This window comes from Alligator mississippiensis, chromosome 3 (assembly GCF_030867095.1).
Source record: "Alligator mississippiensis isolate rAllMis1 chromosome 3, rAllMis1, whole genome shotgun sequence".
Lineage (NCBI taxonomy): Eukaryota > Metazoa > Chordata > Crocodylia > Alligatoridae > Alligator > Alligator mississippiensis.
Genome location: NC_081826.1, coordinates 46,809,781 through 46,836,096, shown reverse-complemented (window position 1 = coordinate 46,836,096; position 26,316 = coordinate 46,809,781). Strand labels below are relative to the sequence as shown.

Sequence of the window (26,316 nt, the reverse complement as noted above, 5' to 3'; positions counted from 1 at the left end):
TGCTAGGCTCCACAGCGTGCTTAGAGTTCCCCACGAGATGGTTGTGGGGTCCTCCAACTTGGGCGGAAACTGCTCTAACCTTTTATACGGCTAGCAAACCAATCGCTAACCGCCAGGTAGGAATAATTTAGAATAGACCAATAGTGGGACACAAATTTGCATAAGTGTGGCAGGAACTCTTTTGCACCGGGGTTTTCTCTCTGCAGCTGAGAAATCCACCGTGCAAAGAAAGCTCCATGTGGTGGGAAAATTCCAATGTGCCGAGGCACTAAAAATCATTGGGTTATGACACTGACAACTACAGTTTAAAGTTTTAAGGCTACTTTTGTGAATGTGTGTTAGTTTTTGTTCAAGTGGCATTTTCTTGTGCTACTTGAAATGTGTTTTGGAAATGTTCCATCAGACTAATCTCACTAGATTACAAGTATTCTCACATTCAACTCTATCAGTACCACATAATCCCGCTTAAACTAGTGTAATAACTTGTTTTTAGCCTGACAAGGTTCCTTGGGTGAATTTGATATCTTTTATTAGACCAACCCAAATAGTTGGAGAATAGTTATTAAGCAAGCTTTCGAGTTCAAAAACCCTTCATCAGGCTGAGGAAGTTTCAGCAGTTGGTGTGTGCTCTTCCTGGATGGAATGAAAAGTAAAGAAGCCAGGGGCTGGGCTGGGGAGTCAGTTGCCAGGCAGATTATAATGTATCAAAAATCCAATGTTTATGTTTGGTCCATGATCTCTAGTATCCAGGAGGTTGATGAAATGGAGCTCATAGGCTCGTCTCTGGGAAGTGTTGTGTAAGTTTCCCTTGAGGATCAGGACTGAGAGATTGGAGAGAGAGTGGCCCTCCTGTGAGAAATGTGCCCCCACCGGTAATTGGGTATTTCTGTCTTTGATAGATTTTTGGTGTGCGTTCATTCTGGTGCGCAGTTGTTGTTTGGTCTCTATGTATTTTCCATCAGGGCATTTGGTGCATTGGATGAGGTATATTACATTTCTGGAGGTGCAGCTGTAAGATCCAGGGATGCTGATGGCTCTGTTGTGGGGTGTAGTAATAGTGGGGGGGGTGGAGATGTGTTGGCAGGTTTTGCATTTCTTGTCATGGCACGGTCTGGATCCTTTCGGTGTGTTCTGGGCTTGAGGAAGTTTGCTTCTGGTGATGAGGTTGGTGAGGTTCGGTGCTTGTTTGAAGGCTAGGATGGGTGGCTCTGGGAAGATCTTTTTAAGAATAGGGTCTCTTTCTAGTATGGGTTGCAATTTTTTGAGGATTTTCTGTACAGGTTCAAGGGAGGGGTGATATGTCATCACCAGCGGTGTGTGATTTGTGAGGGGTTTTCTTCTGTACTGCAGCAGTTCTTCTCGTGGTATCCAGGTGGCTCTTTCAAACGTGCAATCTATCTCTCTGGACGAGTGTCCTTGTTGGGTGAACGCCTTTTTAAGATTGGTGAGGTGGCAATCCCAGGTGTTCTCTTCAGTACAAATGCGGTGGTATCTGAGGGCTTGGCTGTATATCACAACTTTTTTGGTGGTTCTGTGCAGATATGTATGTTGGTCTGTGGGTTTCTTGTATACTGTGGTCTGTATTTTACCCTTCTGGATACTGATCATCGTGTCTAAAAAGGAGATGTTGGTGCTGGAGTATTCTAAAGAAAGTTGGATGGAGGGATGGTGATTATTGAATTTCTGATGGAACTCAATCAGAGACTGTAGGTTTTCAGTCCAAATGATGAAGATGTCATCGATATATTTTAAGTATAGCAAGGGTTTGATGGTGCAGTTCTTGAGGAAGTCTTCTTCCAGGTGGCTCATAAAAAGGTTGGCATACTGTGGGGCCATTTTAGTGCCCATAGCTGTTCCCATCATCTGGAGGAAGTGTTGATTATTAAAAGTGAAATTGTTGTGTGTGAGGATGAAGTGTATAAGGTCAGTAATATCTTTGGGCCTGTATTCTGAGTTGTAATCTTGTTCCTGTAGATACGTAAGGCAGGCTTGGATGCCATCCTGGTGTGGGATGTTGGTATATAGGCTGGTAACGTCCATGGTGGCTAAGAGTGTGTTGCTGGGAAGGTGGTTTATGTTTTTAAGTTTCCGTAGAAAGTCTGTAGTGTCTTGTACAAAACTTGCTCTGTGGGTGACGAGTGGTTTTAGGATTGATTCAACGAAACCTGATATTTCCTCGGTTAAGGTCCCGTGGTTGGATATGATAGGTCTGCCAGGGTTCCCTTGTTTGTGGATTTTAGGGAGCATGTAAAAAGTCCCCGGGTTAGGTAGCGGGAGGGGATCAAGGTCTGTAGTTTTTCTTGTCGTCTTGATGGAAATGATTTGATGGTATTGTTGAGTTTTTTGGTGAAAAGGGGAGTAGGATCTTCTTGTAGTTCTTGGTAGTAGGTGGTATCAGAGAGCTGTCTCTTGGCTTCCTTTATGTAATCCTCACAGTTTAGGATGACTATGGCTCCTCCTTTATCTGCTGGTTTTATTACTATTTGGTGGTTAGATCTTAGAGATTCTATGGCCTTTTTCTCTGGTAGAGAGAGGTTGTTGTGGTGGCGCATGTTGCTGATTATTTCATTGTTCATTCTTTCTCTGAAGCAGTCAATGTAGCGGTCAAGGTTAGGGTTTCGTCCACTGTGAGGTGTCCAATCTGATGTTTTTTGGGGCTTTTTGGCATTGATCCTTTCCTGAATGTTGTCAGAGGATGAGTTGTTGTTGGGAGTGGGTTCAGTTTGGTCGTGGAAATATTCTTTGAGGCTCAGGCGTCAGAAGAATTCTTCTAGTTCTCCACATTGAAGTATTTTATTAGGGTATTTTTAGCCTTTCACTCACAAGCCTTGTCTCTCTTCAGACCCTGTGGGCACTGAAAGACATGGGAAAAAAACCAAACGTGTTCTAACCAGAAGCAGCAGTGTGTTACTTCAGCCTGGCTCTGCAGCATCTGTAGAGATCAGGCACTTCAGTGGGGCTTTTTGGTGTTTTTAGTTAAAGCTGATTCAATCAACTATTAGATACAAGTGCTAAAAAAAGACCCACTAAAATTCCCAATCTCTACAGACATTGGGAAAGCTGGGTACAACTAACGCTCTTCTGGGCATGTGCTGGGCTCGACATGGGAGCACGCCAAGTTTAAAGTGCTTTTTTTTTTTCCCATGTCTGCAAGCAACCACAGAGTACGGTACAGCCACTAAAGTCAGCTTATCTACCTCACAGTAGGAATGTCATTTCCCTTCACTGGGTGACAGATTAAAAATTTAACTTTTCTTCCTTCCATTTTCAAAAGTTTAACACAGCTGTTCTATCTCTATGACTGCTAACAGATGTGGAAAAAAACCCAGTGCTTTACTGGAAGAGGAATCATATCAGTTTGACCCAGCTCCCCAGTGTCTGTATAATAGCTTGTGTGCATCAGCAGGGCTTTTTGGTGCTTTTAGCTAAAGCTGATTCAATCGGTTATTAGATAAAAGCACCAAAAAGCCCAGCTGAAGCAGATGAGCTATACCGATGCTGGGTAAGCTGGGTTAAACTGATGGGATTCCTCTTCTGGGCATGCACCCACTCGGCGTGGGGTCATGCCAAGCTGAAAGTAAAGCATTGTTTTTTTTCCACATCTGTAAATAGCCTATGTGCCCTTGTTGAATTTAATGTTATTACTTTTCCTTCCTTCTCTGACCTATGCACCCGTGACCATGTTTGTCAGCTCTTTTAGCTGTTATTTGTGTGCCTTCATCTAAATGGCCCCTTTATTGCGAGACCTGTCTACAGTCAATGTCTGTTAAAGGCTTGTTTCTGCCATACTAGATGATGTGAATCTAAACAATTTATGTTTACATATCTATGCATTATTTTCTCCTTTCCCTCTCTGCTTGTCTGTCTGTATGCAGTGACTTCTTTGGACCTGGAACCATCCTTTCTTGGCTAGGAATGCTAATATAAAGAAGTACGTAATCAATGTGCATTTTAGTTGTCATCAAAACACTAAGCTGTGCAGTGGGTCCACTGTGTGAGCTACATCAAAACTATTTTGGGAAATATATATTCTTTTTATATTTAGAGTATGTTTCTTAGTGGCAGGAACTGTATTTTATGATGTAATGGTGCAATACCTAGCACAGTAGGGCCCTAGTTTAATAATTTGTGTCAGAAGCATTTAAAAATGACAAAAGTTGTTAATAATTATAGTCCTTTAGTCTAGTGTGCGGCAGACTTTTTCTTTTGGCAGGCTGGAATTACACAGTTTGGGTCTGAGATGGGTTAGCAGTAGGACGTGGTGCTGTCACTACTGTTACTTCTCTGTGCCATCCAGCTGCAGCACAGGCAAAGCCTCCTACAGCCAGAAGGCTGTGAGGGCCCCCCTGGGTACACAGGCCAGATCCAGTGGTTCCACAGATCAGATCCCACAAGCTGTAGGTTGGCAACCCCTGCATTATTATGGACTCAAGATAAAAATGCAAGAGAAAGTGAAATCAATTAAACAATGTCCTATTAATGAATGAATACATTTACAACTAAAATTTTGTAAGAGTGAATTGAAAAACATCAGAAAAAAATGATAAGCTTTAACTTCTTTAAGCATTGCTAACTTAGGAGCACCTGGCTTTATTCAGACTGCATTTAATAACCCCCTGCTTTTTAAATCTTCTAAATATGCATAATTTATACTTGTGTCTAAATATATTTCAAAGGTGGTTTGATTGTTTTTGTGATAGTTTATTCTTTCAAACCTCTGTGGAGATTTTTTTTTTTTTTTAACTAAGGTTAATTGTTACAGATTATTTGCTGGCATATTTGTTAATGCTTACAGTCCTTCATAGGTTCTCCTGTGTAATTTTCCTCCCTGCAACATAAAATCTCTAACCATATCATTTTACTTTATCTTTGGAGGTGGGCTATCACTGATATCCCTTGGGGAACTATTCTAATTAGAATAATTGTTTTACAAATAGTGGTTTTAATATTTTAGTTTGACTAGTCCAGTCGGTTAGTGATCTGTTCACTATGGACTCAGCTAAAACTTTGTTCCTCTTGCCATTTTTACAGGATCCTAATGATTGGGCAGATTATTTCAACTGATAAACTTATTTTCTTCTTGTGTCCTGCCACCTCAATTACAAATTTATTTTTTCCAGTATCAGGCACATATCACTCAGACAGTAGTCCTGCAAGGTGTCTTACTGTGATCAAAGGGGCTAAGTGTGCTAAGTTCTAGCCTGTAGTTCTGGTGGAGGACACTCTATGGGGGCTCAGTGTGAGCATGCTTTGCTGTGAATAGTTGCTTTGAATAGTTTCATAAATAGGACACTTCTAAGCCCTTTTCACCCCAGGGGAGATGGCAATCTGGGACTGGGAGCAGGCCACAGAGACTGCTCCTTGATATTGTCATGGTTCTCCATGACATTGTTTAATTTTATTGGGTTAGTGTTAGTCTCCAGATTTATTTAGTTGGGAGTGTGGTTGTCTGTGCCAGGGAAAGAGGGGGGCTCCAAAAGAGCTGGGGAAGAGAGAGGAATAGTCCAAGGAAGGGCAGAGAGATCTGCAGCTGTCTACTGTGCTGTATGGGATGTTAGCACTCTGACACCCCTAGCCTCCCTCCATGGAGAGGAAAAGCACCCCTCTTCCCAGGAGCTGACCATAAGAAGGGGCTATCCAAGGTGGGGGTGCTATGGATTACCAGGGACAGAGAAGAGCCAGGGTCTAAAAGCCAGAGGCTTGCCCCTTGTAAAGCCGTGCCTAAGCTGGCTTCAGGGTTCTTTGGGATAGGGAAACCAAATAAAGTTTCTTGGCAAGCCCAGAGGCAGAGCTTCCCTCAAAAGTGGTGTTGATCTGTGACACTTACACAATCAGAGTTCCTCCAGGTAGCCCCACTACTCACTGCTTATCAGCCAGGAGGCAAAATCCAGTTCTAAATATGCTGTGATTTTTGTCTCCCGCCACCGATTGCCTGATGGGTGCTGACAGCTCTGCTGCTTGCTGCTGATTGGTCAGGAGGCAAAAACGGTGGCATATTTAAAACCAGTTTTTGCCTCCTGGCTGATGAGCAACAAAGCCAGTGGGGCCCTTCAACCAATCATTGGCAGGAAGGGGGGGGACACACAGCAAAAAGAGCAAGATTAAAGCAGTTGCTGTGCAGCGCACTTCTGCCCCAATTTAATAGGTCCCTACAGATACCTAGTTTCTTGGTTCTGTTGCAACTGTTCTGTTTTGCATACAGCCACTCTTCTGCTATCCGATGGAGCAAGTCTAGCAAGCATGTATAGACCATTCATGTTTGCTGGTTTTAGACATTCAGCAATGAAGTAGTACAGGGGCAGGCAATTATTTCAGGTGGAGGTCCGCTTACCAAGTTTTGACATGCCATTGAGGGTCGCAAGGATAGCCCCGCCCCTTGACTGGTGCCCTGCCCCCTGGTTGCTGTCTTGGGACCGGAAGTCCCTCCCCCTAATCCCTGACCTTTGCCACCAGACGTCCCTCCCGTTGTCCCCTGGAAGTACTCATTTCAGCAAGGGAGTTCTCCATCTCAGAACCAGAAAAATACCATATTATATTCTAAAAATCAAACATGTACTACAACATTCATTAATATTATTTCAGAAAATATTTTTGTCCTGATTTGTTTGTGTAGTGTACATAGAGGTGATAGTATAATAGCTTAAAATGAAGTCTTACTCTTGTATATTGTTGAGGGGCAGGGTGGGTATGTGGGGTGTGGGTGTGGCATTTGTCGGGGGGTGGATAGGCGTAGGGCGTGTGGGTGAGGGAGCATGTGAGTATGTGTGGGGTGTGGGTGGATATGGGGCTTGTGGGGGGGATGAGTGTGTGGGAAGAAGTTGGCTGGGGAAGGCTATGGCATGTGTGGAGGAGGATGGTTTGTGCACTGCATCTCTCCCCCCCCGCCGCAGCAGGCAGAACCCCCACCAGCACTCCTCCAAACCCAGGCTCCTGCCACTTCTGGTCCTGGGGACCAGCACAGGTCCCATGCTCCCGCCACTTCCCCCTCCTGTCTGCCAGCACTGCCCTTCTTATGCCGCTTCCCCACGACCCCCCACCACATCCTAGTTGCATAGCTGAGATGCAGGATTCAACAGGAGCCAGACCAGCCTGACAGGTACTGCACTGAGCCAGCCAAGAATTGTTGGGGCTGGGCCAGTTCCTGCTGAGTCCTGCAGCCCAGGGCAGCAGCTGGGAACCATGTGGTGCCAAAGCAGGAGGCAGAAAAGCAGGGAAATGGCCGCAGCAGGCAGGGGTCATGTGGCAGCAAGTGGGCACACGGAGCCCAGCGACAGCTGGGCAGGAGCGCAGGACCCATGCCGGTGAAACATAGTCAGTGCCAGCAGGGCCCAGACTGGGCTGGCAGGAGCATGGGGCATGGAACAGCAGGGCCTCTATGGAGCTGGGCTAGGCTGCATCAGCAAGGAGAGGGGGGAGCTGGCTCAGTTCCATAGAGCCCCTGCCAGCCTGCGCTTCTGCTGCCCCACCCTGGGCCCCTACCGGTACTGGCCCTGGCGCGGGCCCCACATGCCCACCCAACTGTTGCTGCACTCCTCACACTCACTCGCTGCCACTCCCCCTGCATTCCACAGCCATTTCCCCACCTGCTTGCTGGCTGCTCCAGGACCGCTTGGTTCCCAGCTGCAATGCCTGGACTGCAGGAAGACCCTGAGAACTGGGGCAATCACCTGCAGTCCTCCCCTGCCTCCCCTACCTCCTCTTCTTACCCGAATTTCCCTCCGGTGTAGGAAGTCAGGAACATCCCCAGGATCCTTGGCCAGAAGCCTCTGCTAGGCAGAGACTACTGGATAGGGGTGGGGGGAGACTGGGGGTGGGGCGGGGCTGGGCTGGCCTTGCTGCTGCATCTGCTTAGTCCTGATGGTGGCTCCCCCTGGGTCCTACTGCCACTGGCTCTTGTCTTGACAGGCAGCCAGGGGCAGATAAATATTAATTTTCTAAATTTTTAGGGGCCCTATGGGCCAGATAAAATGGCCTGGCAGACTGGATCCAGCCTGCAGGCTGTATTTTGCCCACCCCTGAAATAGTAACTGTCATTCATCATGGGTTCCAGCTTTTTTTGTGTGAACTAATCTTTCCCAAACTGAGATCCATATTCAGTCTTTCAATAGTAAAGTATGAGTGTAGTGGCTCTTAGTGGTTTAGTTTGGCTCCCCAGTTTGATTTTGAAAGCTTTCTGAGTTTGTTGTTCTGGGCACCAACTTAAAGCTTTTGTATAAAAACACTTTTCAATGGCAATGGTAGCAAGATCCAGCACAATTGTTAAAATTAACTTTGTCATAAATTCTGCTTCAGAATGAACTAATTTAACCTCCTAAGCAAAAAAAATCCCTGTGCCTTGAGGCTCAGTTTCAGCCTGCCTCAAGCCTCACATTGTATTATTGTATGATAACTTAAAACTTTAATAAAGTTAATTCTTCATGTTGAATTGTATGTCTTTCCTTTTTGTTTAGAAAATGTGAAATAATGATGTGGATTGGGCGAAGATAACTGCTTACAGTTCCAAGGGCTGGGTAGCTGCTAGGAGGAAATTCCCTATGGGTAGTACTCTAGCTCTTTGACTTTGTCTACCCTAAAACACATTTACCTATGTACCTTCAATACTGGTGGGAGCCAATGGGTATAAGGACTTACTTGGATAGTTTAAATAGAGATTGGTGGCTAATATAATGTCAACAAAAACTTTCATGTGTACTGAAAGTCATATAAGGAGTGAGGGAACACAGTAAAAACAACAAGGGAAGCCAAACTCATAGCTAAAAGTTAGTTAAACCCTGACCTGGGAAGAGTGGAGCAGCAAATGCCAGTAACAGCAGCTCGTTTGTTCATTCATTCGTTCATTCATTCAATTGATTTATATGGTATCCTTCCCAAAAGGCTCAGGTAGGCTTACACTAATAGTTATCAACTTTTGTTGTACAACTTTAAATTGTAGTTTGTCCTGAGTGTGATTAAGAATGTTTATCTTTTGCGATTTGCAGGGGCAGCATTCCTGGCTATTACAACCATCTATGCAGAGAGTGGATCAGGATTTGTGACGCCTAGTGCCACAGCCAAAGCTGGGGTAGAAGCAATGTGCAAGTAAGTAACCGCACATCATTGTTCTGTCTTCAGATCTCTCAAGTGAGGCTTACTGGTTCTTTGCCCGGCCTGGCAAAAGCATGATATTATAGGAAAGTAGGGCTGGGAAGGACATCACAAGGTCATCTAGTCCAGTGCCCTTTTCAAGGCAGAATCATCCCTGACTGAATTATTTCAGCCAAGTGTCTGTCCAACCTGCCCTTGAAAATTTCCAGGGATGGAGATTCCATAGCTTCTCTAGGTAGCCACATCCCATCCTTGACTGCCCTCATATTCATATGGTTCTTCTTAATATCTAACCTAAATTTCCCCTGCTGAAGCTTCAGGCTATTGTTCCTAGTCCTGTTCCCTAAAGCCACAGAGAAAAGGATATCTTGCCCTTGAGGTATTGCTGTCAAATCCCACCTCAGTCTTTTATTCTCCAGACTAACCCTAGTTCTTTCAGCCTTTCCTCGTAAGTCATACTTCCTAGGCCTCTAATAATTTTTATTACTCTCTGCTGGGCTCTTTCTAGTTTATTCATATTGTCCTTGGAGTGTGTGGCCCCAAACTGGACAGAGTACTTCAGGTACTCACCATGTTGAATTCATTTTCTTGTTTTGCAAGAATCACTTCTGTTAATATAACCTAATAGACTGTTGGCTTTTTTTTTTTGCACCAAGAGCTCAAAGCCAAGAACTGTTTATGGTCCACTGTAACTCCCGGGTCTTTTCTTGGAGTACTGCAACTTAGGCAATCATTCATCAGTCTGTATTTGTGTAAGAAATTATTCTGTCCCAAACGCAGGACTTTGCACTTGTCTTTGTTGACAAGTGTTTTGTTGACAAGTGTTTAATCTGATTGATTGCACACCATTTTCCTGGCATGGTCCATAAATTTGCTAAACAGGCACTCTATTGAAGCATGCTCATAAATGAAAATGTTGAACAATACTGGACCTAGGACAGACCCCTGGGGATCCCCACTCAATACCTCCTCCCAGCTAGACGATGAGCCATTGATGACTACTTGTGAGCATAATGACTTTTCCTGACCCCCATGAGTTCTTAAAGAGGACAGCCAGTAGCTCTGAAATTACCTTAACCAATTCCTTCAGTACTCTAAAGTCCATTCCATAAGAGCAGGGGTAGGCAACGTTCTTTGGCCGGAGTGCTGAAAAACCCCACAGTGCCTACCTTGGAAGGTGCCGGAGTGCCAGCATACCAGAAAAACAAAATGAGGGCAGGGGGTACATGGCAGGATCCCCTGCCCCCCAGCCCATGCTCTGTGGCTGTCAGCAGCTACCCAGAACCTGGGCCAGCTGCAAATATCTGCTGCCTCTCTGCCCTGGCCCTGGGCTCTGGGGAGGTAGCACATACTAGCAGTGCTCCCTGCTGTGCTACCTTCGCTGCTTCTGTAAAGCAGCACTGGAACCCGATGTGGCAGGGCACAGCAGGGGAGCAGAAAGCTGCCTGCTCCCCACTGCTCTGCCACACTTCCCCTGTGTGCGTGGGAGCAGCGTGGGCAGAAGCACAGAGTCCTGCCCCTCGCTGGTGCCCCCGCCTGCAGGGGAAGTGTGGCAGGGCAGCGGGGAGCTGGGAGCAGGTAGGTTTCTGCATCCCCTGCTGTGCCCTGCTGCACCAGGTTCCAACGCTGCTTTGCAGAAGTGGCGAGGGCAGCACAGCAGGGACCATTACCAGTATGTGCTGCATCCCCAGAGCCTGGGGCTGGGGCTGGGAGGCAGCTGGGTTTGGGGCTGGGATGGGGAGGCAGCAGATGTTTGCAGCTGGCCCAGGTTCTGGGTAGCTGCTGATAGCCACAGAGCCTAGGCTGCTTATAGCAGGGCTTCTGTGGGAGCAGCCTGGGCTCCGTGGCTATCAGCAGCTACTCAGAGCCGGGGCTGACTGCAGCCGGGAGGCTACAAACAGCTGCTGCCTTCCTGCCCTGGGCTCTGGGAAGGCAACAGGTGCCAGCACTATGCCTGTTGGGGCTGGGGCCAGGAGGCAGCAGCAGTTTGTAGCCTCCCGGCTGCAGCCAGCCCTGGCTCTGAGTAGCTGCTGATAGCCACGGAGCCCGGGCTGCTCCCAGCAGGGCTTGCAGCTTCCTAGCTGCCTGCTGGGAGCAGCCCGGGCTCCTGACTAGCAGCAGCTTACCTAAGTGGCGGGCAATTATTTCGAGCAGAGGGCTGCTTACCCAGTTTTGGAAAGCTGTCAAGGGCTGCATGGGTAGTCCCACCCCCTGACAGGTGCCCCGCCCCCTCGTCACCATCTTTGGACCAATGCCCCTAAGCACCGGTGGGGCCCAGAGCGGGGCGCAGGCTGGCAGGGGTCTCTGGAGCCGGGCACAGGCTGCAGCAGCAGGGAAAGGGGGGAGCTGGCCCGGCTCCATAGAGCCCCTGCTGGCCGGGACCCTGTACTCCTGCTGCCCTGCTCTGGGCTCTGCTGGCACTGGCCCTGGGACACTGGTGTGGGTCCCGTGCACCTGCTCACTCCCAGTGCCTCCCCAGCCCCGTGGTACAGGCCGGGTGCAACCCCAATTTCTGGCTCCGCATCAGGGAATGAGTTGGTACAGAGTGCAGGGAAAAGCGGCCCTTCCCCCGCCCTGTGGCTGGCATTGCCTGCTGCAGCCACTTGCAGCCCTCACGGGGCTGTCCTGAGCAGGCACAGGCAGCCCCATGTGGGTTGCGAGTGGCTGCAGCGTGGAGCGGTGGCCACGGGGTGAGGGAGGGGCCGCTTTTCCCACGCTCGGCACCAGCTTGTAAACCGCCCCCACTACCAGCCTGGGCCCCATGCCGGCTCCGGGCTCGCTGCTTGCCACGCCGGGCAGTGTTTGCCACTGCCACCTCCGGGCTGCCCAGCACACAAGCTCCAGGTGGGCAACAGCAGCAGCAGACACTGCCCGGCATGGCAAGCAGCGGGGCTTCAGCTGCTGTTGCCACGTGCAGCCCCAGTGAGTGAGCCCAGAGCCGGCACAGGGCCCAGGCTGGCAGCGAGAGGTACGTTACATGCTGGTGCGGAGAGCGGAGAGCGGGAAAAGCAGCTTCTCCCACGCCCCGTGGCCGCCGCCCTGCACTGTAATTGCTCGTAGCCCGCATGGGGCTGCCTGTGCCTACTCAGCAGGCTGCAAGTGGCTGTAGCAAGGAGCACTGGCCATGGGGCGGGGGAGGGGCCACTTTTCCCAGGGCTCCTTCCCTTCCTGGGGTCCTCTCCTGGCTCCCCTTCCCCTCTTACCTGAGTTTCTGGTGCAGTGCAGCCACATGGTCCCTGCTGGGGCTTCTGGTGGGGCCAGGTGGGCCCTGCTCTTGCAGGAACTTGCCAGGCTTCCCCTAGGTCCTACTGCCCCTGGTTCCTGTCATTTTTTACAGGAACCAAAGACAGATAAATATTAATTTTCTAAATTTTTTAGGGGCCCCATGGGCCGGATAGAATGGCCCCGCAGGCTACCCAGAGCTGGGGCCAGCTGCAGCCGGGAGGCTGCAAACAGCTGCTGCCTCTCTGGCCCCAATGCATGTTGAGGAAAATGGCCTCGTGCCATGCTTGGCACGCGTGCCATACAGCCTTGCCATTTTGAAAGCATCTAGCCCAGGGGTGGGCAAAATGCATCCCGCAGGCCAGATGCAGCCCACCAGGCCATTCTATCTGGCCCGCGGGGCCCCTAAGAAATTTAGAAAATTAATATTTGTCTGCCCCAGGTGCCAGTCATGCGGCCCTCGATGGCTTGCCAAAACTCAGTAAGCAGTCCTCTGCCCGAAATAATTGCCCGCCCCTGATCTAGCCTCTCTAAGTAATCCCTAACCTGTTCTTCCACTACTCTACTCACTGCTCTTTTTCTCCTTCCCTATTTTTACTGCCAACTGTGCTTATTATCTGACCTTATTCATGAAGACTCAAGTAAAAAAGGCATTAAATACTTAGGCCTTCTCTGCATCATCCATAACTAGATTGCCTTCAACATTCTGTAAGGGACACATAGTTTCTTTGATCTTCCTCTTACTTTTGACATACCTGTGGAATCCCTTTTTAATTACCTTTTATGCCTCTTGCCAGTTTCATCTTACGTTGCACCTAATTGGCTTTCCTAATTTTTTTCCCTGCATGCCCATATGATACTCATATTCTTCCTTAGTAATATGACCAAGTTTCCACCTTTATATATGATTACTTTTTGAGTTTCAACTCATTGAAGAAATTGCTCTCTATCTAGGCTTGTCCCTTGTTGCGCTTCTCAGTCTTCCATCTCATTGGGGTAGCTTGTTCCTGCACCTTTAATACAGACTCTTTAAACTACAGCCCAGCTGCCCTGGGCTCTCTCTCCCCTCAGACTTGCCTCCCAGAGCATTCAGCCCACCAGTTTCCTCTGTTTGTTAGTCTGCTTTTTTGAAGTGTAGTGCCTTTATTCTGCTGCTTTCCTTGTTTTTCCTTCCCTTAGGATCTTGAACTCTTACCATTTTGTGGTCATTGTCACCCAAGTTACCTTCCTGCCTTCACATTCTCAACTAATTCCTCCCTGTTTGCAAGCAGAACATTGTGAAGAGCTTTTCCTCTACTTGGTCTGTCCATCATGCGTACCAAAAAGTTATCACCAACATATTCCAAGAATTTGCTGGACTGTCTGTATTTGGTAGCCGTGTTAGTCTGAGACGAAAAGAAATGCAAAACTCTAGAACTCTTGGTTCAGAGATAATACCTTTTATTAGACCAACTAAGAAATTGCAAAAAAATTATCTTTTTCTGCTATCTATCAGGCTCAGAGAAAGTTAAAGATGGTAAAAAGTCTCCATAGGTAGGAAGTAAACTTCATTTTTGCACAGAGGAAGCTGAAGATGCAAGTCTGTCCCTCTGGGTCCATGAGAGTGTCTTTGTGAATTGCTCTTCATTGTGCAGATCAGGCAGGATTCCTTCCCTGGTGGTGTCAGATGGCAAGCAGGGAGGTGTAGAAATCTTGCTCAGCAGTGAAGTTTAAAATTCAAAATTGGCTAAAATTCGGCATCTACCATGTTTCAGGGATGTATTTGATAGCTGTGTTGGTCTGATATATAAAAGGTAATTATCTCTGAACCAAGAGTTCTAGAGTTTCGCATTTCTTTTTCTCTCAGACCAACACGACCAAGTGTATTTTGCTTTCTTCTGATATGCTTGATTCAGGTTCATGTTCAAATGTGTACTTTTGCCTAAGGAAGATAGACACCTAAATATCTATTGATTGTCAATGGAACTTAGATACCAAAATCAGCTAGGCACTTATGAAAATCTCACCCTTTATTATCAGTGCTCTATCTGCAGTATACACATAGAATTGTTATTCTTTTGTTTCTTGGTTTGTCAAGTTCATAGAACATGACATCTCTTGTGAATTGTTATTGCCAGTAACAATAAGAAAATGTATACATATTTATAGATTTCTGTGAGAGTGCCTAGTTCAGTACTCAAATTTAAAAACATTTACACTTTTGACTTTTATATGCTCCCTAGTTTTGATTAACCTTTTGTTGAGTAATGGTAGAAATATGTTGTTTTATAATGTTTATGCATTCTATTAATGAATTTTTAGGTCTCTTGCAGCTGAATGGGGTAGATATGGCATGAGATTCAATGTGATTCAACCAGGTCCAATAAAAACAAAGGTACATTTCGGTCATTAACTAGGGAGAACATGACCTTACGTATACTGTCATACAAACCTGCCTATAAGATGCTGGTGTAACCCTTTCTAGAGCATTTGCAGTATCCTTATGATCAAATGTCATTTCTTCACTAACTCAATTTAGTGCTTCATATGTTCCATCTGTAAAAGAAGCTTATCTGTAAAATGTTGCAGGACAGACTTGTGTGTGCACCTGATTTGATGATAAAGTAGTTATATAGCTTCAGCAGGGGCAGTGTCATACAATAAATAGCCCTGTACTTTAGCTGAAAATCCTTATAGTCTCCACCAGTGTGTGTTATCAAATGCCTGCTCATGTTTTAGAACTTTGATTAAGTCCATATGAAATATTATGTTTAATTGAATCTTATTTTCAGCAACAACATTTATATGAAAATGCCAGGCATAGGGAGACTTAAAATCAGCTCAACAGCATTCCTCTGTTTATCTGAAAACAGTAATTTTTGGACAATTCATCTGATCAATTCCAAAATTTCAAGAAATAGTCTACAGACCAGTGGATAGAACCTTTGTGATTTTGGTGAAAATGAGAAATCTGGAAGGAAGAAATGGGGAGATTTGAGCATATAGAATCCCTCATGAAGCAGAGAATGTGGAAAGTAGGGAGAAAAGGTCACAGTCTTCTCCTCTCACATTTCTACACACACACACACACACACACACACACACACACACACACACACACACACACACACTCTCTCACTCTCTCTCTCTCTCTCTCTCTCTCATTTCTCCACACACACACACACTATGGGAATAGGATGGGGAACAGTGATGTGGTAGAAGGGAACAGAAGAGGCACACAGAGCCAGAACAGGAAAGTTTCTAAGCAATTTTTAGTTCAAGTTGCTATTACTCTATTGTAACATTAATTTTATCTCCAAGGAAAATTTCTACACATTGGCTGTGATGGGATTCTTGCCTTTGGCTTTTTTCCAAGTAGGTTTAGATACCTGCTGGGAAATTTGTCTTTGCCTTCTGTTTTGAATGGGTGGAGGAATAGGTGATAAAATCACTAAGCTCACCCTCTGATAGTGGAGTAGATTGTACAAATTTTCTTAATAAGTTTAGAATGATACAGTACTTTACATTTCAATATTGTTAACTTCCGTAATCATATCCAAGTTAATCCATTGAAATGAATGAAACAATTCACGCTTCTGTCTGTTGTTTCAGGTGCTTCACAAAATAAAGCAGGCATCACAGCATCAATTAAACTTGTCCCATGTTCTCAGTATTTTATGCATCCATATTAGCTTCAGACTTTTTAAATGATAGCTGAGCTGCAGAAGACAGGCAGGAAGGAGGCCAAGTCATGCTCTTTCCATCATTTTCCTCAGAGGAGACCTCAAAATTCAGGAAATACCATTTTAATAGATCTTAGGAGAAATAAAGCACTATATCAGTGCAATACTGTTAGATATTCAAACCAGCATTTTAAAAATTCTGATAATAAGGCAGCTACATTTCTTCAGTAGAAGCAATATTATAATGAAAATTGTCCTGTATTTTAATTACATTTTAATTGCATATAACATAGCTAACCTCACATATATTTTATTTTTCTAATTTTGCCGAGTAAAGATTTTTCTAGAAAAATCCATTTAAGTTTTTTTCTTTAGTCCTCAGTGTTCTAAAAGTTATCACCATGAGCAATAAAGCACAAAACTATTGGTTTTATTAATTGCTCCTTTTCGTGCTTTTTAGTTTGCTTATTCTATGCTCTGTATGATTTTAGTCTCTTTTTAAGTTTCCTTCATATCTTTGTAGCAACTCTGAAGCTCGCCCATTTTATCCAGGTATAAGTCTCCCAGATTTCTGGAAAGAGACTGGGTAAAGGCATATTTACACTGTCAAAAGCCCATGCTATCCAGTGCCCTGGCATGTCCAGTCCATCATATTCTAAAATGAATGCAATGTAGCCAAGTTGGAGCAGCGATGGGCACACCCTGCTAAACTGTCTTGGGTATGCTTCTTGACTTAGCGCCCAGTGCCACACTAGGGCAGCTACCTTTATCTGTTTCATGGTGTAGCACATAGAGCAGGGATACCAAAATTTACTGTGATGCTTCCAAATGGAATTGTTTGATCTGCCTTACCACACTTCGTAAAGCATCCCTTTACTGCTCAACAAATGTCTAGAAAAGCTGCTTGTGTAATTGGTTCACTGGATTTGTACCAGTGTAACTGAATTTAGCCCGTGTCTCCTATTCCCCCTGGCCCTCTCCCACTGACAGCTTTGCTTCTGTCATAGCATCCTTGATGTTGGTTAGTTAGGGAATTAAGTTTGAGAGCAGGAATCAAACTTTAGTTTAGATGTTTTTAGTATAACGTTTTGCTGAATATGTATCTTAATTTTGCAGGGTGCTTTTAGTCGTCTTGATCCAACTGGCATGTTTGAGAAAAAACTTATTGAGAGGACCCCTTGTGGCCGTCTGGGGACTGTAGAGGAAATTGCAAATCTTGCCACCTACCTCTGTAGTGAATATGCAAGTTGGATTTCTGGAGCAGTAAGTTTTAGTTGCTCTAGTTCATGCTTTAGTATACAATTGGTGGCAATAGTGTTGACAATTGTTAATGCATGTTTGGTTCCTGCCAGGTATTTGAGAATTTAAAGAAAAGACATTGTTAATCTGGAAACCTTTAGATTCATATATTAATGTATTTGGTTGGGTGTATTTCTTGGTAGCTGCTGGCTTTAGAACATCTTAAATAATTGTTGCATTTATTCATGATATGGCAGGGAGGGTCGGCTACGAGCTCCACCTTCGGGCCACTCACATCATTGGCCCACCCCTTGCCTAGGGCAGTCTGCCCAGCCTCTCCTGCCATACCTTTGATGTTACAATAATGGTTGTTAAATGCGGGAGGCTGCCCTAATTGTGGCTGTAGTGTAGTGGCCAAATACACAGCTCCAAGCCATGCCTACGTAGTGTCCCATGCCTCACAGATGGTATCTAAACTGCTGGCAACTCCAGCCCCTTGCTAGGCTGAACTCTGGCCCTTTCTAGGCCTCTAACACTCTGCCCTTTGCCAGGCTTCAGTCACTCCACCCACTCCTGGGTCTCACCCATTCCTCCCCTCACTGGGCCTCTCATTCTGCTCTGTTCTGTGTAGTCCTTCAGATCCCACCCAGGCCCTACTCTACACAGTCCTTCAGACTACATAGCTCACACACTCCTGCTGGCCTATGCGCAGTCCTTCAGGCCACCTGCAGGCCCTACTGTACACAGACTCCGGCTTTTTGCCCCACACTGGGCTGAACTCGGCCTCTAGCCCCTCTTTGGGCCCCTGGGCCTTACACCTCTTGGGCCTCAGGCCCCACTCAGTGGGCCTTAGCCCCTGCTTCAGGCACTACTCTATGAGCCTGGACCCTGCCTCAGCCCTACTCACTGGACCTGGGCCCTGGGCCTTTCTGTTGCCTTAGCCTTTCCCCTCCACAGGGTACCCACAAGGCAGTGGGAACTGAGGCTATACGCACCCCATACTTGCCTTTCACTGGGGTGGCACAGGCATGGCATTTCCTGGAGACTGCCCTGCCATGGGCAGCCCCACCACACCATCCAACCCAAGCAGGGTGTAGTTTCAGGTCTTACCCAGGACCACCGGGAACCTCCTCCATCCCCGAAGTTCCTACCCCAACCTCCAGATGTTCCAGGAACTGCTTTCCTCAGGCTGTTCAGTGTTGCTCCACTGACTCGCTAGAAACTGCCAGTACGGCTCCTAAGGCCTCAGCTTATACCTTGGCTGCCCAGCCCTCATCCAGTCAGATGGCCCCTGGTCATGTGATTGCTTAATTGGGCCAGACCACACCTGCTGGCTGCTCCACAGCCGCCTTAAACCTCTTAAAATGGCTGGCACAACTTGTGCTCTGCCACACATGTATGTATTTTTCTATTTGAACTTATATAAGCTAAGGTCAGTCTTATGGAATGTGATAATTTTAGTTGTTTGCAAACTACTGTTAGCTATCTTAAATGAATTGCTCATTTTTTTCCCCTAAGGTTATTAGAATGGATGGTGGAGAATATGTTTCTATGGCAGGAGAATTCAATGATCTGAGGAAGGTAAAAAGTACCATGCTTAATATTCATATACAAAAAAATACTTTACAATGTGTATGGCATCTCAAATAATTTTTTTTTCTTATATTAGATTACCAATGAGCAGTGGGATGTGATGGAAGCAATGATCAGGAAAACAAAAGGTTCCTAAAATATTCTTTTCACCATGTGCCTTACAGATGATATCATTAAGAAAATACCACTGGATATAAATTACATGCATATTAAGCAATGGCCTTTCAAACGTATTGTAACAATTCTAATAAAGCATTTTGAAATTGACATGACTTTGAATGTGGCCATATATGTCTCATACTTTGAATCACATTTGTCCAAAAGACAAATTAAGAATTTTAATTCACACAAAATGTACTACAACTTTGAATAAAGTGTCTTAAATGTCTGTATCATGCTTCAGAATTAATTACATGCCTCTGCTTCTTTTGTATATTTGTGTTCCTCCCAGGCCATGGGCAGATGTAGATTTGAAATTTTCTAAACTGACACAGAATTTGGAGCACTTCAAGTTTGAAGGACTTTAGGTCATGGGTAGATGTGCAGATCTTCACTGTAACACTTCTTTCCCCAGAGCACTTCAAAATGGCTTAAACAGCAGGCAGTACCATGCTGTCCAGGCTGAGGATGTGATAGGGAGTTGCTTAATCCATGTAGGGGCACAGAGGTTAGGGACAGAAGTTACACATAAACCAGTTTAGATGATCAGAAACTAGTTTAAAGCTGTAACAGAACAAAAGTTCAGTGCACATAAACCAGTTCCAAAATGGCTGAAACTAGTTTAAGATAAACCTGGTTGGATGTAGCATCGGACTTAACTGATTTGGGTCAAACCGGCTTATGAAACTTCTGTCCCAGCCCAATTCCCAGTTCAAGTTAAATCAGTCCCCCAGCATCCCAGCATGCTTTGTAGCCCTGGAATGGTCTGTACTGCCTACTCTAGAGAGCAGGGCTGGCCCTGCCCCTCTGCTCCCTAGTCTGAGCAGTGAGAGCTGGCTCACTAGACCCCCCCAGGCAAACCCCTTCTAAGGTCTGGGGCCAGGGAGGGGGGTTAAACTTCCCCCAAGTACAGAACTCCCCTGCCCTGCTTGCTTACTGCTGGCTGTGACTGTGGACAGCAAATCCCAGAGGCACCTGGAAGCAGGAAGAGGAAGTGATGAGTCTTGCTGTTGTGATTGTGGACTGCAAATTCCAGAGACCATGGGGGCAGCACGAAGAAGTAAACACACAGCCCATGCTGTGTTTATAGTTCTTCAGAGAAAGGCCTATTCTTGTTCAAGCTTTTATGAATTCAGTGCCACTACCTTTTTCCCCACCCACCCCCTCCTCAGCCTGGGAGCTCCCCACCACTAGGCAGAGCACAGCCTGGCCGTGCCCCTTCTGTTCCAGGACGGAGTTGGGCGGGGGGGGAATCTTGGAGGGTTTCTTTTTCCCTTCCATTTGGCAGTGCCTGGCAGGCATGTTCTAGCACCCCCCAGCTTTTGGCTTGAGCCACTGCAGGCATGTGACTACATTTCCTCAATCAAAAATGATTGCTCATTTGCTTATTGGTTCAATCTTTGCAGCTTAGACTAACCTGCAAAGACTGAATCAATTCAGCCTCAGGCTTTTTGACTGTACTTAGCCAGAGAGACAAGAGTAGAGTTTGTGGAAAGCTTAGAAATTACTAGCCTTCACAAACTGGTACTATTCTAGTTTGATATATAATGATCTTGTAGTCTATGTTATATCAGCACCTAGATAATTCTGCTCTCACAGATGGAATGTGTTATATGTTAAACGGGGGTTTAGGTTGTAGCCGTGTTGGTCTAAGGATATAGGCAGACAAGGTTCCTTGGGTGAATTTGATATCTTTTATTAGACCGGTTGGTCTAATAAAAGATATCAAATTCACCCAAGGAACCTTGTCTGCTTATATGTTAAACAGCATCCATAAGCAAATGTATCCCAGACTAGCAAGCACGGAATATATTTTAAACACAAAAAATAAAACTACATTCATTACTATTAGCAGATTCAACAGAAAGAAACCTTAGATTCATACATGCACATTCACATATTTCACATCATTTCCCCTTTTTGAAATGATAGTGGCATAAGGCACAGACTGCAAGCCTCTCAGGTGCCTTTGGTTTCCTGGGTAACACTGATCACCTTAACCATTTCACTGAGAATGTGTGACACTGACTACTGTGCCAGATTCATGTTTATGTTTCCTTTGTGGGTCATGACTATCATTGCTATGAATGCATTCTTGATGAGGTGGCCTTCTTCCATGTTGGATTCACACATCTCCTCTTTGTAGGTAGGTTGCTCAGTATTAGATCCTGGCTGGTCAGTGTTGCTACTTTATGGTGTAGCATTACTGGTCATCACTGAAGGCTGCAAACTGGGTTCTTCAACATAGGTGGGGCTTCAACTATTGTTTCTGTACTCTGTTCAGCAATTACTTTTGTGTCTCATAATTCATCAGTATGGCAACACCAAACAATATTAGGTACCATTTGCACTGGGTGAAGTAAAGGATCTATTTATACAGTCACAACTGCAGGCTTCCATTTATTAAGTCCTCACTAATCATGAGCCAATACATTTTCGCCTACATGTAGCTGAAGCGGTGTTCTAGTTCCCTTTATCATAGCTGTTCCCTTTGTCATGGCCTGACTTAGCTGGCAACTTCTAACATGTTGCTGCAAGTCCAATTTTAGTAAATCCAACCCTGATCTGATATTCTAGCCCAGAAATGACATTGCTAGTATCCATCAGTACTACATTCAGATATGTTAGCAAGAAGTGGGCCATCTTCTGCTGTACTGACCCTGCCTCTTCTTTCATGGATAGCAAGCCATTTTTGAAAGGCTACAAATTTAGCCAGTCAATTTTTGGCTGGGTGGTATGGTACAGAAGGAGAGATGCCAGATGACATTTTTCTTCATGAACTCTTGAAACTCATCTAAACTAAATTGTAGGCTATTGTTAATTACAGCTTGTTCTGGCAATCCTGTCCTTGCAAACTGATCTCTCAGGTTTTTTTGCTGTCTATACTGTGGTTTTCAAACAGAAAACTTGTGGCCATTTGGAGTAGACATTCACCACCACTAGGTATATCATCCCTAAAAATGGTCCTGCAAAATTAATATGGAGCTGGCGCAAGGAAATGGATGGCCATTCCTACAGGCATAATGGTGCTGGTTTGGGCATCACCTGTACCTGTTGGCATCCCATATGTTCCTTAACAAGGTGTTTTATTTGTTGGTCATTATCTGGCCACCTTACAAAGCTTCTGGCTAGAGCCTTCATTTTTACAACTACTAAGTGACCTATGTGCAGCTCTTCTAAAATTCTTGTGCACAATTTGCTAGGTATAACAACAAGAATCCCCCACATTACACATCCTTGATGTATAGTAGGTTCATCTTTGCATGAATAAAAAGGTGCTAAATTAGGATTTTCCATGTATTTCCAACCTTCAGGATGGTTTAATTCCTCTGTGCCAGTGTGGGATCTTGGTTTCTTGCCTGATCATGCCACAGTTCACCGGGGCATACTCCAGCTGGAATAAATTAACAGTTTCAGTAGATATTACTATAGAAGGTTCTTCCACAGGTAAATGAGAGAGTCTGTTAGCATTTCCATGTGCCTTTGTTCTCTTGTATTTGATTTTATAACTAACCAGCTAAAAAGAGAGCCTACCATTGCATACAGGCCACACTTGTCCCAGACGCTCCTTTCCTGGGGTGGAGAATTGAGAGTAGGGGGTTGGTAATCTGTGACCAATGTAAATTTTCTCCCATACAGGTATTGGTTAAATTTCCTCACTCCCCACACCAACTTAAAGCTTCTTTGTCTATCTGTGCAGAATTCCATTCAGCTGCCATAAGTGATCACCATAGAAATGTTATGGGCTGGACAGCTTTCACTAATTCTTTAAAGGTTTAGCTTGCTGGCTTTTCTGGGGGGAGCAGGCTGTGCAGTAAACTCATTGTTTTTCCTCTACTCAGTAATGTAGCAACATGATTCTGAGGGGAAACTCATTTACCTTAAAAAACCCTGCTCCTATATACATATACATGTGTACACACACACACACTTTTTTTTTTTTTAGGTAAATGAGTTTCCCCCCAGAATCATGTAGCTGTATATACATATATGAGCAGGGTTTGTTTTTTTGTTTGATTTTTTTTTAAGGTAAATGCCAGTATATGCCAGTTTTTTTTAGGTATATGTTAGTCTTCCAGAATGGTAATATAAACTCCAATTGTCCCATTTTGAGTTCCAACAGATTTCAAGGACTCACAATTAAAGTAAATTCTTCAGGTTGATGTAATCCATGCCCTGCTCATGGGTTCCCATCCTTGTTACCAGTTCTTTTGTTTGTCCTGGGCATGCATAAATAAATGACTCTAGCCACAAGCATGGGGAAAAAAGTGCTGCCAGACTGGCAAGCACAGAATATATCGTAAACATGAAGAAAATTATACATTCGTTGTCATTGCCATTAGTCGAGTCAGCAGACAGTAACCTCTATAGTACTGCATCCTAGACATTTACTTCCCAGTCTGTATTTATGCAAGCAATTATTCTGCCCCAGGCACAGGACTTTGCACTTGTCCTTGTTGAATCTCACTGGATTGATTGCAGATCATTTCTCCAGCCTATTCAGGTCATTCTGGATCTTAACCTTACTCTCCAGAGTATCTGTGCCACCTAACTTCATGTCATCTATAAATTTGTTAAGCCTGCACTCATCATCTATGCAGATTCAACATGTTCATATATCTCACAGAATGGATCAAATTACAGTAACTGTCAAAAGAGACATAACTTTCAAAGAGTCCTTTAGAGTGAGTAGTTCAGATTCAACTCTCTAAGGCAGTAATTCTCATGCTTTCTACTTGAAACACTCATTAGACTTGAGACACCCTTAAGAAAATGCCAGGTCCTGGCTTTCACTCATTTTTTGACTGGAAAAGTAATAGAGCAATTCTTCTGTTGCAAAGAACTCAGAAAGATGACAACAGGTTCCAGAATGTTTTTGATGCTATGGATTCCTATTTGAAATCTCTGGATTTATCTCAATAAATCCTGGGTAGGTATTTACACATCTCATAGTGTTAATGTTGAGCAATATCCCGTGGCACTCTTGAAAGCATCCTGCAACACCCTAGGCTGGGGCCCATGGCTCTGGTTGAGAATCATTGCTCTAAGGCACTGAAGTGTGTCAGAAGGTATGTCTACACTTCAAACTAGTCTATGTTCTTACCTGTGTTTTAGCTTAAACCACATTGTCATACACCTATTAAACCTTTATAGCCACGCTTATATGTGCTCTAAAATTGATGCTGGGGGATGGGACTATGGGTTTAGGCAGATGGGGGGGGGGGGGGGGGGGGGGGGCTGCCTGTGCATGAGGGTTCAGGCAGGGTCTCATACCGCTTACACAGCAGCAGCAGCAGCAGCTGGGTTGGGGGTGGCCTTTCCCACACAGTGGGAGTAGCAGGGGATGGTCTGATGCTGCTCTGAAGTGGTGGAGCTTGTGCTGCTCACATGTTGCAGGCTTGCTCAGCAGTAGTGAGGAAGGCAGGCTCATGCTGCTCTTGCAGGAGGAGGGCTGCACATGGCAAAAGTCCCAAGAGACCATGCAGCACATCCTGCACAATGCAACCTAGGGCCTGCACTGGTGCAGAGTGGGCTCCCATCTGCTTTGAAGCTGGACAGCCTTTAGTTGGATCATAACAGCTGCTTGGTTCAAGCCTGTAGGTGCTACTATAGTACAAATAAAATACATATTTTTGGATTCAGGACATCAGAATCAATGCTAATAATTGCCAATGTTCATTTTTATACAGCCTGCAAGTTTTTCAACTCACCTCGATATAAAATGATGAAAATCAACTACTTACATTGAGTGTTTTTAAAAATGAACTTTTAGCAAGTCAGATCTGAAACTCACCACTTTCATAAATTGCATGGTGGATACCTGTACACACTTTCAATTAAGAGATTCAGAATTTTTAAAAAGTGAATGAACATTTTTGCCTATTCTCCCTCTGCCTATTTATCAAGTAGTTTCAGTTCCATGTTGGAACCAGCTTGAGACTGAGGAACTGAGACTTTATCTTGAGTCAATTAGTGTCAGCCTTGACATGATTCCATTTACAACTACTACAGTGATTTTCAACCTTTTTACACTCAAGGCACCCCTTGTTTGACTTGAGGCATCTCACCATAACTTGTGAGTTGAGTAGCACCCCATTTCAAAAACTAAAATGTATTGATTGCAATGTTTACCTCCTTGCCAAGGGACTAGAGAGCGGGGGGCAGAGCAGTGGCAAGACAGGGATGAGCCTAAGTCTGCATATATCTTCTCACCTCTGCTTATTTCCGAGCACCTCATGGCACTCTTGAAAAGATCTCATGGCACCCCAGAGTGACCCAGCACCTTGACTGAGAATCACTGTACTAGCACATGCCCTTGAATTTTTATTTAAATTGATAAAATCATAGCAGTTAAGAGACAGCCTGGCGTATGAATACATGTTGGGTGCTTACTCAAAAACTCAACTGTTGTTCCTTACAAAATGGGCATTATTTCCAAACAATCATCCTGAACCTGTTCCATCCATGACTAAGCACACCATTAATTATGAAGTGACTACAAAGCAATATGTTTTTTTAAGTTTTCCAAATTTGGAGTGTTCTATGGCAGAAACAAAAAGGTGCATTTTAAACTTTGATGGGCAACTAGAAGAAGAATAGAGCATGTTCTACATACTATATTAGGTAACACCTGTCAGATTTGTTTCAAGTTGTAAAAACGATTACATTGAACAAGGATGTGTATTTTGCTGCTTGGTTTTGAATGCAGATAACATCTTCTCACTTTATCATATCTTTTAGAAGCTTTATAAATAAATTATCTATAACATTAAAAAGGAGGAGGCAAGGATTTCTTACAGTGATATCTTTATTTGACCAACTACATAGTTTGGATAGAGATTGTTTTTCATTTGAAAATATGTCTATCTTCAGGTTTGACACAGTAACCTTTCTGGTCTGACCTGAGAAAGAATGGACTGTATGCAAAAGCTTGACTAACTATCCCAACTATGCAGTTTGTCCAATAAAAGTTATCACCCTAAAAAAATCCTTGCCTCCTGCATAATTCTTGAGCCATCACAGGTGGAAACATCACTCTAATACTGAAAGAAGTTCATAGGGCTCTTTATAAGATGCTTTCCAATAAATATGGAATCTTACAGTGTTATTACACATTACAATTAGGACATGCTAAAGTTAGGCAGCACTAAAATTAGAACAAGCAGTCACACATTAAGGGTTAATAGGATCATACGAAAGTAGGTCTGGAAGGGATCTCGTGAGGTTATCTAGTCCAGCCTCATGCTCAAGGCAAGATCATCCCTGATTAAACCATCCTAGCCAAGTGTCTGTCTAGCCTGCTCTTGAAAACTGCCAAGGATAGAGGTTTCACAGTTTCTCTAGGTAGTCTGTTCCA

The 26,316-nt window shown here is 44.7% G+C and overlaps 1 protein-coding gene across 1 annotated transcript in view; it reads left to right on the top strand.

The window, feature by feature from the left end:
* Window positions 1-19,188, top strand: part of DECR1 (2,4-dienoyl-CoA reductase 1) — a 35,987-nt gene extending 16,799 nt beyond the window's left edge. Inside the window, exons 6-10 of the mRNA XM_006266693.4 lie at window positions 8,979-9,078; window positions 14,608-14,680; window positions 17,085-17,231; window positions 18,726-18,788; window positions 18,877-19,188. Of these exons, the coding sequence (XP_006266755.1) occupies window positions 8,979-9,078; window positions 14,608-14,680; window positions 17,085-17,231; window positions 18,726-18,788; window positions 18,877-18,936 (443 nt within the window). The 3' untranslated portion in view covers window positions 18,937-19,188. The remainder of the gene's footprint in view (window positions 1-8,978; window positions 9,079-14,607; window positions 14,681-17,084; window positions 17,232-18,725; window positions 18,789-18,876) is intronic.
* The last annotated feature ends 7,128 nt before the right edge of the window (window positions 19,189-26,316 follow it).